The following is an 18,015-nucleotide window of genomic DNA, read 5'->3' as shown; positions in this document are numbered from 1 at the left end:
CTTGAATAATTTCCTCAATGTTTGCAAAGGATAATTCTGCTTCAGTGTACATTTGATGTTCAGCAGGAGGTGATTGAGGCATATCCTCAGCTGGCTCTTCAGTTGGAACAAGAACCTGTTCTGAGGATGGTTTTTGCTGCTCAGAAGACGGTTCTTCAACTATTTCCTCTTCATCATCGTCTGAATCTCCTTGATGAAGAACTAACTCTTGATCTATTTCCCAAAATTTTATCTGAGATTGTAACCCAATCAGATCAGTGTCTAGCTGAGTAATTACTGCTTGATCAGAATAGGCAGTAGGATTTGTGGGTATGTAGTTGGTCTTCAATTTGCTAATAATTTTAGCCAACTTTTTGGCTCTCACTTGATCAAACAAATAAGTTCTTTCCATAGCCTAAGCAACTGTGGCAGCTTTCACCGTTCTAAGAACAAAATCTTCTAGTTTGATAAAAGTGTTCAGCTGTGATTTCTTCTTCAGTTTCTTGGCAAAAATTTGAGTGCGATAAGCTGTCCAAGCATCGTATAGTTGAAGTTTTGATGCTGCAATGGTCTGGGCTCTTCATTCAACTTGCTCTTTCCTTTATCAGTACTCAGAATGTGTGGAATTTCCAGTCCAGTGCGAGTAGCATCCACCCGTTCTATAATAGTGATGCCTTTGGATCGGGCAGGTGCCACACCAGTAGGAAGATTGATATGAATTAGCGGAGCTTTGGTTCTAACTGATTTCTTCTTTGCACCAGCTGAGACATCTGGTGGAATGACTGACAGAGGAAGTGCTTCAATAAGCTGCTCCGCAGCTGAGGACGTTATCTTCTCAGAGGTGATGGATTCCTCGGCAGACGTTGGTTTAACCCGTTGGGTTCTTGGTTTCTTGGCGATCTTTGGGGATGGAGTTGTCTCTGTATCGGACGCACCCAAAATGAGTTTCCTCTTTGCTACCTTCAGTTGAGCCAATGTCTTGGCCTTTTTCACTTATTTTGGGGCCGCTTGATGAGTCCTAATCTCCTGTTTGATCTTGACAAACTGAGCAGGAGAAATGTCCAATTTGGTCTTGAGTGGCAGAGTATTCTTCGCATTGAAGACTTTGAATTTTGATGATATTTCTGAATCATCAGCCATTAACCCCTTTATTTTCAGCAGATAGCTCAGTTGCACTGTGAAGCCTTTGGACTGTTTGGAAGACAGAAACATATTCTTCAAAATATTGAATGTAAGATGCTTCCAGTTGAATTTACGCTCAGCCATAATGATTGAAATGGCTTGAAATTTCTCCAACGTGAGTGCAGCAAAAGATCTAGCCTTCGTCAAAATCCCTTTGGCGATTACATCAGCAAGTAACTGAACCTCGTGCTTCAGCTCCTTCTTTGGATCGGAAACTTTGATTTTCCGTCCATCAGCAGAAAGTGAGGTTTGCATTTCTTCAATATCAGAAGCTTTAACATCCGAGAGGTGTGCCAATCCATCAGAAGGTAAAGAAAATATTTCTCCAAAGCAATCTTCAGTGATGGTCAGCAACTGACCATTGATAGTAGCAATGATGTTTCCATAAGAATCGATCATACCGCTAGAGTAGAACTCTCGAAGCTCTTTGGAGTAGATCTCTTGTGATGATTTTCCCAAGAATGTCCTTAATCCAGCAGTTTCAAGTTTTTGAAAAACTTTCTTGACATCAGCATCACCGAAGGATAGAATTGATCCGAAATGATAGCCATTGCATTCAGCATATAAGCGGGAGTTTGATCGCCATTTGGAACTGAATGATTTCCTGGAAAAAAGGATAGAAGGATGAAATTTGTTTTTGCGCTCAGGAGTTTGTAGATGAAAAGAAAACAGAAATGGAGTGGAGAATGGTACATATGTACGTGACGATTCAAATTCTGGACACATGTAAGTCCATAGAAATTTTGAATGACAATGTGTGTACGTGTGCTATAAGCGTGTACAATTTAAATGGTTAATATGTGTCCACGTCATAAAATGAGATTCATCATGAGATATCAGTCAGCCACGTCACTAAATTTGGAATATAATATGATTAATTAGTTAACTTATATGAGAAGATTAGTGAAATATTCAGCTGAACGATCAGTTTGTAACACTGTGTCCTTTCATTTGAGAATTTACTAACAATTGTCTTCTCAGTTAACCTCTTAAAACCATTATTCCCCCTTAATTGGTGCATAAAATAATTAAAGCGAATAAATAAATATCAGAGATATTCTTTGTTGTTGAAACGTTGACGACCCTTCAGCTTCCTTGATAGTCTGCTATAAATAGAAATAACATTGTTAGTTTCAGTCATATTGGTGAAAGAAAAAGAAAATATACAAGACACAAAAAATGGCAGATGCGAATTGCTCGAGTGTTTCGCCATTTTCTCTGGAAGCTAGGAAGGCTACTATCGAAGATGAAGTCTTCCACACTAGTCTTCCCTACTGGGAAAAGTTACAGGAGCTTGCGTTCCTGTATAATTCTGGAGAGGCTACCACTCCCAGACTGGTGGCACAGTTGACAGAAGTTCGGGAGAGTTTGAATATAGCTGTGTGAGTGGACGTCTTTAAAGATGGTCATATCTATCAGCTGATGCTTCAAAAGGAACTGGAGATTCTTAATCGCATAGCTTCTTCTCACAGCTTTTGTAAGACATCTTCCTCAGCTCTATCAGTTTGGTTGAGAATGTGGATAGACGATGTAGAGGAAAAATATGACAATGTAATCCAAGCGAATATTTATTGTTGAATGAAATATTTATTTTGATGTAACTTTGTTTTTCTTTCATCAGTTGAGAGTCATATGAATAAACAACTAACTGAAGAATCAGTAAATGACAGTAAAGCTGAAAGATGAATTAAGAATCAAGACAACAATAACAACTGATTAGGATAAATCAATTAATCCAAGTATATTGCGAAAATGAGAAAACTTAGTCTCAGCCAGTGGTTTGGTGAAGATATCAGCTGCTTGCTGCTCAGTTGAGACATATTCCAGTCTGATGTCCTTCTTCAGGGCATGATCTCTAATGAAGTGATGTCTGACATCTATGTGCTTGGTTCTGAAGTGAAGAACTGGATTATAGGTGATAGCAATTGTACTTGTATTATCAAAAAATATTGGCGATTCTTTAGCATCAATTCCATAATCTCTCAGTTGTTGCTGAATCCAGAGCAGTTGAGCACAGCAGCTTCCAGCAGCAAGATATTCCGCTTCAGTTGTGGAAGTTGCTATGGATGTTTGCTTCTTGCTGAATCAGGAGATCAGTCTGTCCCCTAGAAACTGACATGATCCACTAGTACTTTTACGATCAAGCTTACATCCTGCATAATCTGCATATGAATATCTAACTAAATTGAAAGATGAATCTTTAGAATACCATAACCCAACATTTTGTGTGCCTTTAAGATATTTCAAAATACGCTTGGCAGCTGCAAAGTGTGATTGCATAGTGAAAGGAATTTTATTCCTTGATTTATTCTTTGATATATTTTCCTTATCAATTACTTTCCTTTTGATAATATCCTTAGTATTTTTGCCTTTCTGGAGTATGATTTCGTGTGGACTCAAAAGACTCAAGATATTATCTCTAAGATATATTATCTTTGTTTCAATAGAGTTTGTTTCCTAATAAAATTGGTTTCCATGTTTAATAGGACTAAAAAATGAAGTGGGTATAAATAAGAGATAAAGATACTTATCTCGGGCTTTTTCTTTTGGAGTGAGAGACGAAGAAGTTCGAAGAGTTTTCGAGAAAGAAGCCATCCCGTACTACTGTTTTGAGTGTTGCCGAGAAGTGCTTACATCTGATGACGACAACACCTAATCATTGTGTTGATTAGTGTGTTGATTTTTGAAGACTTTTTACTTCTCGGTTGATGCATCCCGTGTGTACTGGTGTTACGGTTTGTTAGAAGCTTAGGATGCAATTTGTTACTCGCCTTTATAAGGGAGTTGTTTTATTCTTTCACTAGTATTGGTTTTTGTAAACTTACAAGTTTTTCTAGTGAATTATTTTGCCCTGAGGCACCGCACAAGTATTGTATACTTGTGCATAATTAACTATCTCGTCTCCTGTTTTGTTATTATTTCAAGTAAGTGTTGGTGTGTTAAAATTATATATCGTTTCCGCTTGCATGTTGTCGTGAGTGTTACAACACCTACGTACAACACCTAACCTCTTACTCACACAACACTCACCCTTATCACACTCACACTGTGGGAACAGAACTTTCACATAGGATTTGCTTGAAATCTAGCACACATGCATACAGCAAATACAATATCAGGACGACTAGCAGTTAGGTACAATAATGAACCTATCAAACCTCTGTAAAGTGTCGTCTCAACTGATATTCCCCCTTGATCAGTATCCAAATTTACTGATGAGCTCATGGGAGTGCTTGCAGCTGAACATGATTCCATTCCAAACTTCTTCAGTAATTCCTTCGTGTATTTAGTTTGACTAATGAAAGTGCCCGACTCCAGTTGCTTCACTTTTAATCCAAGAAAGAATGTCAGTTCACCAATCATGCTCATTTCAAATTTCTCCTGCATTAACTTAGCAAACTTCTCGCAGAATTTGGGGTTATTTGACCCAAAAATAATGTCATCAACATAAATTTGAACGAGAAGAATATGATCATTCTTGGAGAATTTGAACAAAGTCTTATTAACTGATCCAACAGAAAAATTGTGATCAGTTAGAAATTTTGAAAGAGTTTCATACCAAGCTCTTGGAGCTTGTTTAAGACCATATAAGGCTTTCTTCAAATGGTAGACATGATCAGGAAGGTGATGATTGATAAAACCTGGAGGTTGTTCAACGTAGACTTCTTCTTGCAACTGGCCATTCAGAAATGCACTCTTTACATCCATTTGATAGACTTTGAAGTTTTTGAATGAAGCATAGGCAAGGAATATCCTGATTGCCTCCAGTGTTGCAACTGGTGCATATGTCTCATCGTAATCAATTCCTTCTTCCTGCCTATATCCTTGTGCTACTAGCCTTGCTTTGTTACGCACAACTAAACCATCTTCGTTCAGTTTGTTCCTGTACACCCATTTTGTACCTATAACAGTTTTTGAAATTGGTCTTGGAACTAAGTTCCAGACATTGTTATGGATAAACTAATTTAGCTCCTCTTGCATTGCATTTATCCAGTTTGGATCAGCAAGAGCTTCATCAGTCTTCTTGGGTTCTAGTTGTGATACGAAAGCTGAATGAATGAATAGATTGAGCATCTGATTTTTTGTTCTTACTGGATCAGATGGATTACCTATTACCAACTCTGGAGGGTGTGATTTCTTCCATCTGAGTTCAGCATTTGTTGTTTCTATATCAGCAATTTCTTCAGTATGTAACTGAGTGTCTTCTGTTTCTGTTGACGCTAATTCAGTTGGCAACTGATTCTCATTTGGTCGCTCTATTAACTGATCATTAGGAACAGCTTCTGGTTCTTCTGGTTGATCTAATACTTCTGGTTCAGGTGTTTGGAGGTTGCTTTGATTGATATGGATGTCTTCTTCATCATCATCATCCAAGCTTATATCTGTAAATCTATCAGCTAGCTCAACTTGATCAGTTGGCTTATCAGTTAGTACAGTTTCATCAAAAACAACATGGATAGATTCCTCAACATTTAAAGTATTTTTGTTGAAGACTCTATAAGCTTTACTCATTGAAGAATAACCAAGAAATATTCCTTCTGCAGATTTAGCATCAAAGGCTTTTAAATGAGTTTTACCATTGACAAGTATAAAACATCTGCAGCCGAATATTTTGAAGTAGGAAACCACACTTTTTCTTCCATGCCAGATCTCATAAGGCGTTTTCATATGATTCTTATTAATCATTGATCTGTTTTGAGTGTAACACGCAGTATTCACTGTCTCTGCCCAAAACCTTTGAGAAATACTAGAATCAGCAAGCATTGTTCTAGCAGCCTCTTTGAGGGTCCGATTTCTCCTTTCAGCTACACCATTTTGCTGAGGAGTTCTAGCTGCTGAAAGCTCATGCTTGATTCTGGTATTCTCTAAATAATTTGAAAGAATTTGATTGATAAACTCAGTTCCTCGATCGGATCTGATTCTGTCAATTCCAACTGATTTTTCATTTAATAATCTTTTGAAAAGCTTAATCAGTTGAGCAGCAGTTTGGTCTTTGGACTTGAGAAATATAACCCAAATGAATCTTGAAAAGTCATCTACAACCACCAAGGTGTATTTCATTCCCCCTAAACTCATGACTGGTATTGGACCAAATAGATCCATATGTAACAGCTCTAAGCATTAGGAAGAAGATTTACGACCCTTGTTCTTAAAAGAAGATTTGATTTGTTTACCAAACTGACATGCTGAGCAAATTTTGTCTCTGATAAAATCTATTTTGGGCAATCCAGTAACAAGGTCGTGGTTACTCAAATATGCAATAGACTTGAAGTTCAGGTGGTTTAATCTCTTATGCCACAATCAGTTTTTAGAGGATTTTGAAGCAATAAAACATACTGGTGCATAAGGTTGATCATTCCAGCTGACTTTATAAGTGTTTCCACACCTTTTGCCAGTTAGGATGATCTCTTCAGTTGAGCTTTTGACTGAAGAAGAATATTTGTCAAACTGAACTGAGAATACATTCGCATAATTGACTGATGCTGATCAGATTATACTTGAGATTCTCAATTAATAATACGTCATTAATGGTGAAGTTACCATGGATAAGCTTATCCTTACCCACAGTTTTACCTATAGAATTATCTCCAAAACTGATGTTTGGTCCAGTGTACTTAACCAGTTGAGATAATAATTTTGAATCTCCTGTCACGTGGCGTGAACATCCACTATCCAAGTACCATATAGATTCAATGCTTGTACCTGTTACCTGCAATCACACACAAGATAAGATTCTGGTACCCTTTTTCTATTTGGGTCCAAAGTTGATTAGTTCTTTAGGAATCCGGACTTGGATCAGTCTAACTGACCGTCCAGTTGTTGTATTCCAGATGGTCTTTCCCGGTTTGTGTGTGCTTGGTGTATGGTGTGCAGGAGATACAACATGTGATTTGTCCTTTTTCAACTGATTGTTCAGCTAGTATCTCTTCTGAACTGGCTTCTTGTTATAGTAATTTGAGTAGTCATTTGAGTAATTTTTGCTGAAAATTTTTGGTGGCTGACTTCGTGAGTCAGTCACAACTTTTGGTCTATAACCAATACCACATCTTTTGCCCTTGTTCATATTTACAGTTGGCTGTTCAATCAGTTTACTTGGCTCAGATTGTTCTTGTACCATAACTGATTTGAAAAAGTGAATGTATTTCCCTTTATCCATATTCAGTTTTGGTCGAGTATCTTTGAGAGACATTTCATCTTGGTTACTGAACCTTAAACCAGTTTTATCAGTAACTGATTTTTGTGAGTTCTGTATATCAGTCAATGCAACAGATGATTTGTTCCAAGCCTGAATAAGCTCAGTTTGCTTTGACTTTTCAAGCATAAACTTTTGAATCATTAACTGATCCTTGCTTCTTTCAGTATTGAGTTCAGCAATTTCTTTTTTCAGACTCAACATGTCAAATGATTCATCAGTTGTAGTCTTATTGTCAATAGGATCATTTTCTTTGCTCTGGCCTTTTCAAATAATAAGGCAAGCTTATGATACTCACTGACCATGTCATGCAATGTTGAAATAAGTTCTTCTCTCGTAAAATCAGTTGAGCTAAAGTCAAATACATGTTGACTGTTGGATTCCAGTTCTGTGTCACCAGCCATCAGACATTTCACTTCCTCTTCATTGTCACTAGAACTGCATGAAGTTTCTGGTTCTGACTCCTCGCTGTCAGTGTCTGCCCACTTTGATTTGCTCTCTTCAGCCAAGAGCACTTCATGCTTCTTCCTGGAGAACTTTTTATCATCTTTGGATCTCTTTTTGTGCTCATATGGTTTCTTTCTTCTTTCAGTTGAGCCTTGACTATCTTTCTTTGATTTGGTACAGTCAGCAATGAAGTGACCTGGTTTGCCACAGTTGTAGCAAGCGTTTGATTCTTCCTTGGAATTGCTTCTTTGATATCTATTTTGAAAGTTTCCTTGATTTTTCCTCATAAATCTTCCAAACTTTTTGATGAACAATGACATGGCATCATTGCTTAGTTGATCAGCAGCTTTTTCAACTGAACCAGTTGATTCTGTTCTAACAGCAACTAAGGCAGTCGTGACTGCTGGAGTAGAAGATTCTCCTTCTCGAGTTTCCAATCATCGAAGTCTTCTCTAGAGAACATAGGAATCTTGTTGAAGGAAAACATAATGAACAATTTGAGTGTAGATATTCTGAGACGAGATATAACCGCTCTGATACCACTTGAAAGGATCGGTTAAACTAATAAAGAGTGTTTAGAAGGGGGGGTTGAATAAACACTCCTCGAATTTAAGTATTCTTCGACAATATGAGTTCAGTTATGTTACAAACTGAAACTAAATATCTCGGCAGTCAATGACAATCAGTTAAACTGAACAAAACAGTTGCGGAAAATGAACTGACTGAAAGATAGAGTATCTAACTGAAAAGTAACGACTAAAGTAAAGATAACACAATATGTTTCTGGATGTTCGGAGACTTGAATAACTCCTACGTCGCCCCTTCTATCACGAAGATAGGATATCCACTAAAAGACTTTGATCAAATACAAGATACTGCACTGACCCACTTCAGTTTGGACTTATCACTTTGCCACAACTGAAACTCTTAGTATATAACACTTTTACAGATGGTACACTACAACAAAATATGCATTCAACCACACTCAAAAGACAACGGTTTTTTAAAAAAACCGTTGTCTTTTGCTTTTTAACAACGGTTTTAGTAAAAACCGTTGTTAAAAAGCAGCAAACGACAACGGTTTTTACAAAACCGTTGTCGTTGACCCTCAAAAACACGCTAAAAGACAACGGTTTTTTAAAAACCGTTGTCTTTTAGCGTGTTTTTGGGGTCAAAGACAACGGTTTATAAAACTGTTGTCTATAAGCGTGTTTTTTAGGACAAAAGACAACAGTTTTCGTGAACTGTTGTGGATTAGCGTGTTATTTCGGAGAAACGACAACGGTTTTCGTGAACCGTTGTGGATTAGCGTTTTTTTTTTGGGAAAGGACAACGGATTTCGTGGATCTTTGTGGATTAGCGTTTTTTTTAGGGAAAAGACAACGGTTTTCATGAACTGTTGTGGATTAACATGTTTTTTCGGAGAAATTACAACGGTTTTAGAGAGCCGTTGTTAAAAATAGCGACAGTTTAAACAAAAAACCATCGCTATTAGCGACGGGTTTACTAAAACCGTCACAAAGTTTAATTTAGCGACGAATTATAAACCGTCGCTAATTTTAAATCGGCGATGGTTTTAGAAAATACCATCGCCGATTTAAAATTAGCGACAGGTTTTTGAAAACCGTCGCCGATTCAAAACTAGCGACGGTTTTGTAAACTGTCGCCGATTTAAACGTAGCGAAGGTTTTATAATTCGTCGCTAAATTAAAATTTGGTCATTGTTCTAACTTTTTTAACAGTTGTTGAGTGTCTACGATGGTAAGATTTTATGTCTGTTCTTTATGGAATTCGGAATTCCATGGATATGGAGGTTACAACCAGAATTTCCTTGCTTATGGAGGGTTAGTTCACAAAATTTTGGGAGAAATTATTAAGAGAAGACCCTGATATAGGAAAGCTCTATGGCTCCGAAATTCTTCAACATATGGAAGAAAACATTTCTTTATATCAGAAAGATTTTAATAAACAACAAGAAAAAGAGCAGGATTCAATGAGTCCTTTCGAGCTTCTTACTCCGAAATATTCTGATATTTATTCTAAAGAAAAGATGATTGAAGTCTACATTAAAAAACTGAAGAAAGATCTTTATAAGAACATTGCAAGTTCTGACTCCAAATCAGATAAATCTATGGTATCTGAATCAAGTGAAAACCAATTTATCCATATAATGCAGATGCAAAATGCTCAAGACCCAAAGGAAGATATTCCTTCCCATATTAGTGATATTTTTGAAAATTATGTAAATTCATTAAAAAAAAATTATTAAAGATGATTAGGATATTCATCTTTAATAAAGTTGGTGGAATATCATTATAGACTTTTTGACTTTTGAAACCATGTTACTATTTTCTTTTATAAAGCATTATATTGTTTATATTTTTAGTTGGAATCCTGGGTTTGATGCCCGGCTCTTCCATCTATTTATAGGTTGTATTGTGTTTTTAGAAGAATACGGTCAACTTTGCTCCCCTCTATTTTCTCTCTGTAAACAACCCTTCTTACGAATTAAATAAAAGCTTCAAGTTTTGAATACAACTTTGTAAGTTTTTTTTATTTATTTTGTTTTTATTTACTGTTTTATTTTTATATTTCAAGAGAATAGCATGAATTATGGACTAAACTACTCGTGTTAAATCATAACCTTACTATGACATGATCTATATTTATTTGTAGCTTGGAGAACAATTGAGATAATAATAAATTTATTTGAATTTGGGAATTTAATGTAATATAAAGGTTCTTGGTTAAAACATAAGGTAAAAAAATGAACCGAAAAATATTAAACACAAGGTACGAGTAACCATGAATGTTGCTGGATAAGGAATCGCCATTTTGGAATCCAACTCTGTAAGTACGAAAATGGGTTTTTAATGGGCTTTCTATGTGTGGATTATATGCCAGGGATGAAATGGCAGGGGAAGGTTTTGATGCATAAATGTTGATGAGTTTGAGGAGATCGAGGCCGATGATGACAAAATATTGCAGTATATACGTATTTTTTGTTTGGAAAATGTTGATATTGTGGGACTCTACTGCCACATTGTCACGTTGATGACGAACATGTATCAAGGTCAATTGCAATAGTAAATTCAAATTGGTAAAATTTTTGTTTATCGTTGGCATATTTTGGAGAACATAACATAGTCACGTATTTAACGTGGTAAATATTTTGTTTTCGATTGTTATTTTTGGTTTAATTATTATTATATATTATAAATTAAAAGAAATTTAATACAAAAATTTTACCTAATGAAAAAAATTATTAAAGACAACAGTTTTGGATTCTCACTACAAGAAAAACGGTAAAGAGACATTCTTTAGCGACGGGTTTTTCTTTAACCGTCGCTAAAAGTAGCGACGGTTTTACTTAAATCGTCGCCGATTTATAATTTTGCGACGGTTTGATCTACACCGTCGATAAATTTAGCGACTGTTAAAAAAATATGTCGCATGTTTAAAACTAGCGACGGATTTGCCAAACCCTTTGCTAAAGTTGGCAACCATTAAATAAAAACAGTCGCAACATTTAGCAACAGTTTAGATTTAACCGTCGCCGATTTATAATTTCGCGACGGTTTAACTAAAACCGTTGCCATTTTCAAAAAAATTCCTTCCCGCCTAAACTTCCCCCCATTTTCTTTCACCACTCTCTATAAATTAATGCAAATTTGCTTCAATTTCTTCCACTTCACTTCACAACAATTAAAACTTTTTCTCACTTACACGATTTTACAACTTCACAACACTTAAATTTTTGTCTCTTCACGATTTTACAACTTCACAACACTTAAAATTTTTATCTCTTACACGATTTTTTTACCACTTCAAAACAATTAAAATCTTTATCTCTTATACGATTTTATCACTTCACGAGTTTTAAATTTTTTATCTCTTACATGATTGTATCAATTGAAAACACAGATTTATTAAATTCTTAAATTTTTTTTTATTTTACCTAAAATATTAGCGACGGAATCTATAAACTGTCGCTAAATAGAGATGGTTTTGCACATGAATATCGTCACTAAATGTAGCGGCGGTAAATAGTAAACCGTTGCTAATTTAGCGACGGGATTTTGAACTGTCGATAATTAGTGACGGTTGTTATATAGAGACCGTCGCAAATATCTTTAACCGTCGCAAATTGTAGTTTCGACAACACTTTTTATTTTGCGACGATTTTAAAAACCGTCGCAAATTGTAGCTACGACAACAGTCAACAACCGTCGCAAATTGTAGTTTCGACAACACTTTTTATTTTGCGACGATTTTAAAAACCGTCGCGAATTGTAGCTCCGACAACAGTCAAAAACCGTTGTCTATGAGCGGACCATTTAACAACACTGACTTTAACAACAATTTTAAAATAGCTACGACAACGGTTAAAAACAACGGTTTAAAACCCTTGCAAAACCGTTGTCGTTGCCAGAAATTACAACGGTTTAACACCGTTGCAAAACCGTTGTCGTTGATAGAAAAGACAACGGTTTAAAACCGTTGTCGTTGAAGACACTTTCAACAACACCCTCAGTTACAACAGTTTTAAATGGCTTACGACAACGGATTTTATCCCTTGTCGTTTGGCGTTTTTGTTGTAGTGGTAACTGATCTTAGCACAACTTAGAAAATCTATCAACGTTTACAAAGTGCTATGTAAGCTCGAGAATGTAGTCTTGAATACTGCTGATATAACTGATAAGTGTGAGCTTTGATTTCTGAATGCAAGTAGATATTTTTGCAGTGTGACAGCACGTAGAATGAGATAGCTAAGATCAGTCGTAGTTTCTTCGGTTGCTATCTTCGATTATTTATAGGCTTCTCTCTCAACGGTAACATTAAAGGATATTTGAATATTCTAACTGTTGATTGCCACGTCGATATACTCTGACAGTCGTACACTGCTTTTCTGAAATGCGGCGATCCACTACCAGTTGCAGGTAGTTGTACTATTTGTCGGTTGTCGCTTTCAACTGATGACGTGTACAGCTGAGAGATCAGCTGGTAAAGAATCAGTTGACGAGAATGAACTTCAGTTGTATCGATCAGTGAACTGAATTCAGCTAATGACGTGTTCAGTTGACGATCAGTCCAGTTGGTTCATCTTTTGTCAAAATACCGGAATTAAGTTTCCAACAAGGATGTTCTCACACACTGAGGAAAATGAGCTTCTAAACTAAGCTGATAACACATTGAAGTGTCCTTCTAGGCTGATTTGCTTCTTGGAAGCTGATAAGCATTTCTTTTCTAGGGTTGTGTTAGTTTCTCTCTTTTCGTCTTCACTAATCTTCTCTTTATATAGGCGCGAAACTGATCGTACAGTGAGACTCATTTATTGTATCTGTTGCATCTTGAATTTTTTTCTTGGACTCTTGTCTCGGCTTTTCGACTGCCCTTCTGAAACATTTGTATTTAATGCTCTGATGCAACGTCTACTATTGTCCTTTGACTGGACAAATACTTTGTACATTTGTGTATAGCTGGAATCCACTGAATGAGTTTGTCTTCATCTTCAACTAAAAGATTCTTAACTGAAGCTCCGAACTAGTCAGCTGAACTGATCCTCAGTTGGGCTGATGAAATCAGTGGACTCGTCAGTTGGACTGATTTCACTCTCGTTCAGTGGAACTGATCAGCTGGGCTTCTTCATCAGTTGAACACTCCTTCGGCTGGCCAGACTTCTGAGGTTCTCCTGCTGAGCTACCTATCAACTGGACGATCAACCAAATTGCCCAATCGACATATCAGTTTGCTTGATTCAGATTGTGCGAACAGTTGGGTCTTCGGTTTGCGATTTAGATTCCTCAAAACTGATCCTAGCCTCTACACGCTTAAAGTAAATCATTAGTAACACTAAATAACAAATTTTATTAACATCAAAATTAAGATTGTGAACTTGAAAAGTTCCAATATATATATCCCGATCGAGTCTTGCAACCATTCGTGTATTGACGTGGAGAGACATACCTCATAGTACTTATTATATATTCAATGATTTTGTCTATGCTGTTTGTATGAGTATACTAATAAAAAAAATGTCAAAAGTTGATAAAACAATAAAATATTATTAAAATAAAAATTATTATTTTTATATTAAAGTCAATAAAATTCAAGCAACTTGGCTCGCTGAACACCTAATATAACATAATGTATAACATTTCGAGAATCCAAATCAAATGCAACAATTCAATTACAAAAGGGGATTTGATTTGAAAATATATTTCGACTTATATTTTAGTGTCTTTGAAATCAATCACAGTCACATTTGAAAATGCTCAATTCGATACATACAAAAAAATTTAAAATTTTGAAATTCATTAATCCAAATATAATGTTTGTTTGATTGACTCAAGTTGATTTATTCTTTGAACATAAAATAAACAAAATATTATCATAAATAAATGGAAGGAAAAAAAAAACTATATATCAAAATCTTTTTTACTCGTGGGACTTCAACGAGCGGAATTGAATTTCTACTATATTAATTTGCCATTATCTTATTCTCATTGACTTCTTAGGCTCAACATTTAGAAAGTAATATCAACAACAAATTGTGGAAGTATTTTTTGTTTTATTAATGGATTTTTTGTTAATTGTGGTTGTTTTTTTAATGATTTTATGTATTTTTTATATTCTTATAATATATTTTAATTTATCTTTTACCATCTTATATCCTATTAAGAATCTTTATAGAGACACAAAATGACGTAACGATCTGATTTCTTTTCTTCGTAATTTCAAGTTTTAGTTTAGTCTCTCGTTCATTTTTTATAATTATGATACGACCTCATTTAAATATAATATGATCCTTTATTAGTTAATATTATTATTATTCATATTTGAATTTAAATCAAATTATTTATAATAAAAAATTGTACAAACATACAATTTATGACACACGCAACGTGTGTGTCTCGATGACTAGTTATTATTAAAATTTCCAATAGTTTCTCCATCCAACTTAACTTGCCCTTGTTATTTCTTTTATATAAAAATGTTCCTTTCTCACAATTAAACTTGTCAACTTTCCTTGAAAAATTTGCATAAACTCGTTTTCGGGAACCTTTTTTTATTTATATTTAATATATTATACTATTTTTACAGCCAAATTATTAGTTGCGTAGGAATCTAATTTTGACTAACTGCTCGTTAGATTAGACCTAATCCCCAATTTGGCTCAAATCAAATCACTCAAGAATTCAATTGAAAAGGCAAAACCTCTCTATTTGAATATTCTTTTCCAGGCTGATCGGAAATGGTTTTCCCGGAAAACACGAATTGGCTGCATGATTATGGTTTCGAGGATCTCCCTCTTCTCGATTGCAGTTTCTCCGTGTCGGGTTCTGGGATTTGTTGGCCTATTCAGTCCTCAAACGATGGTTCGTTGAATATCAGGTGGTGTTTTATTTAACTTGATTGGAAATTTCTGTCGTTGATCGTTTTTTGTTATTTATTTTCTACTAATATTTTTTTTACAGTAAGGGAATTGATCACACGAATGGAGAATCGTTTCTTCGGAAGGAAACTGGCTCGAAAAAGCGGTAATGAAGATAATAAACTTGTTTTACGCATTATATTATTTTTCGAAATTTCTCGGCGAGACATTTCTTCATCTAAGGGCCTAAAAGAAGACACAAAGGCTAGCAATTTTTCACGTTCAAGCTTTTGTTTGATCACGGATTTTATCACCGGCTCGACTCGAAAAAATGAGATTATTTTGGCTAGTGTTTGGCTCGATATAAAATTCGAGTTCGAGGATTTTTTTTTTGGTCAACTTTGATTATCAAACTCCTTTAAGGAAAGCTCTAATTTTAGCTCCAGTTCTTTAGCTAACTTGCTGTTGGGTTAGTTGCTGTTTTCGTTTTTATTGTTTGATCCTAAGACCATTTCGGTCCATATTGTTTGCTAGGTGTGAAAAAGCTCCCTTTGAATAAATTCTGTGCTTATGTTAATTGATGTTGGCTCAATGTTTTGCAACCCCGTAGTTAGATCTCCCCCCTCTAATTGCGTCATTGAATAAATTTTGTGCTTATATTAATTGAGTGAATATGAATCCTTACGCTGCTTGAGAAAACTTCTAGATATAATCAAATGATAATGTAGTCTCTTAATAAACTTTCTTCATTCTTAATACCACTTTCCCTCGTGTATTTATTCCCCTCACAGTGCTAGAAATGAATCATGTGCTCCATCAAGCTTGAAAGCAAGCAGAGAGAAACAACGGAGAGATAGGCTTAATGACAAGTAACCACGTTTCACCCTTTTCTCCGTTTCGTTCTTCCTTCCTGTAATTTTGCCTCTATTTACCACTTTCGTATCTTCTGTAGATTTGTAGAATTGGGTAAGCTACTTGAGCCAGGGAGGCTTCCCAAAACTGACAAGTTGGCTGTTTTGGCCGATGCTGTTAGAACGGTGACTCAGCTAAAAGGTGAAGCTGAGAAGCTGAAAGAGCTAAATTTGAATCTCCAGGAGAAGATCAAAGAGACGAAGGTAAGATTGATTTGTTGTTATGCTTCTGCTGGTAATGTCTTGCAGGAGTGTAATTCCCTTTCGTTCCACAAGCTCGCTCATTTTTATAAAGTAACTGTGTTGGGGATTTAGGATGAGAAGAATGAGCTTCGCAATGAGAAACAAAGATTAAAATTGGAGAAGGAGAAGCTTGAACAGCAGATGAAGATGTTGTGTGCCCCCCAACCCGCCTTTTTGCCTTCTCCAGCCATCCCTGCTGCATTTGCTGCTCGAAGCCAAGCCTCGACCAACAAAATGGTCCCCGTCATCAGCTACCCCGGTGTCGCAATGTGGCAGTTCATGCCACCTACTGTTGTCGATACTTCACAGGACCATTTGCTGCGTCCTCCTGTTGCCTAAGCTGGCAACAAAATCATGTGATTTTGTGGCATAGATAGTGGCGAAATGGTTAAAATATACGACACTGTTGACTGTTAGTTTTTGCTCAACTTCTAACGTAGATCTATTGGATGTCCATTTGTGATTTGCAAGCTTTAAGCTAGTCTACATTAGGTTTAAAATGCAGTGCTATTCACCAAAGAACCCTTACAAGGGATGGGGGGATACAGGCAGCATAAGCCATTTAATGTCTCTCTGTCTCATTCTACATTGATGTCATGACACCATATCTAGCTGTGAGATCGTTGTTCCACCAATTCCCAACTGTGGTTATCTTCTATATGAACGACTTAGGAGGTCTCCGATCAAGCACTCGTAGACGACGTTTTTTCCATTGAGATTTAAATTTTAAAATTTTAGTCAATTATGATAGATTGAGCTGGTTAGTTTATTTCGGTTGAGACTTGCAGTGAATTTTCTTTCAATTATAAGTATATTAAAATAAAATAAATAAATTTTAACTAATTATTCAAAATTATTTTATTAAAAATTTGGGTTTAAGTATTAAAATTGCGTCTTGTTGAATTTTTTGAATAACACTACTATATGCTAGAAACAGATGGAAAACTTCAAAATGTTTCAAACGATATAAAACATCGAGGCTTTCTTAATTTTGAAAATTCTTATAATTTTTTTGTTTGTTTATTTGCTAGAATCATGCGAGGTTGTTTGAATTAATGTTAACATAGCCAGACCGATGATCGAACCGATTTATCTAAAAATGATATAATAGTTCTGACCGATTTAATAGACGGTCGGATTGGAAAAGCCGTTATGTTATATAACATAATAATATAATATAGAAAATATATTTTTTAAAAATTTTAAATATGTTAAATTTTTATATATAAATAATAAAAAAAATTATTTAAGTTAAAAATCTAAATAATATAGATATAATCAAATAAAAATATATTTTAAAATCTAAATACATCAAAATAAGATATAATATTACTAGAATAATATTTTTAATACAGTTCAAAATCAAAATAATCATATGTAAAATCAAAAATAAAATTTTAAATATAAAAATGTATATTTCTAAATAAAATATCGAAATTTAGTTTAAAATAATTAAAATAGTTTGATTTATTTTTTATCGATTCAATATTTTTTTAGATCGAACCCGCTATCGATTCCAGACCGAAGATGTCGAATCAGCCTGCCCGAATGTTAAATGTCGGCGGCGTTTGGGTTATTAAATTTGGGCCCAATCGTAATTTTTAACATTTGCCGACTACTGTGCAGGCATTCCTTCGCATAGGAAATCTCAAGCATATCTTCTTCTTCATCCGTAAGGGAGCTTC

General features: G+C 35.3%; 1 protein-coding gene across 1 annotated transcript; it reads left to right on the top strand.

Moving 5' to 3' along the window:
- Positions 1 to 14,916: 14,916 nt before the first annotated feature.
- Positions 14,917 to 16,793, top strand: LOC140829766 (transcription factor ILR3-like). The gene is made up of 5 exons (XM_073193056.1): positions 14,917 to 15,196; positions 15,280 to 15,342; positions 15,968 to 16,045; positions 16,129 to 16,291; positions 16,403 to 16,793. Exons 1-5 carry the CDS (start codon positions 15,057 to 15,059, stop codon positions 16,667 to 16,669), a joined length of 711 nt encoding a protein of 236 aa, XP_073049157.1. The 5' UTR covers positions 14,917 to 15,056; the 3' UTR covers positions 16,670 to 16,793.
- Positions 16,794 to 18,015: the final 1,222 nt, after the last annotated feature.

The sequence above is a fragment of the Primulina eburnea genome, chromosome 4, assembly GCF_022965805.1.
Source record: "Primulina eburnea isolate SZY01 chromosome 4, ASM2296580v1, whole genome shotgun sequence".
In the NCBI taxonomy this organism is placed as follows: domain Eukaryota; kingdom Viridiplantae; phylum Streptophyta; class Magnoliopsida; order Lamiales; family Gesneriaceae; genus Primulina; species Primulina eburnea.
Note: the sequence above shows the minus strand (reverse complement) of the source record. Positions and strands in the feature narration are given on the sequence as shown.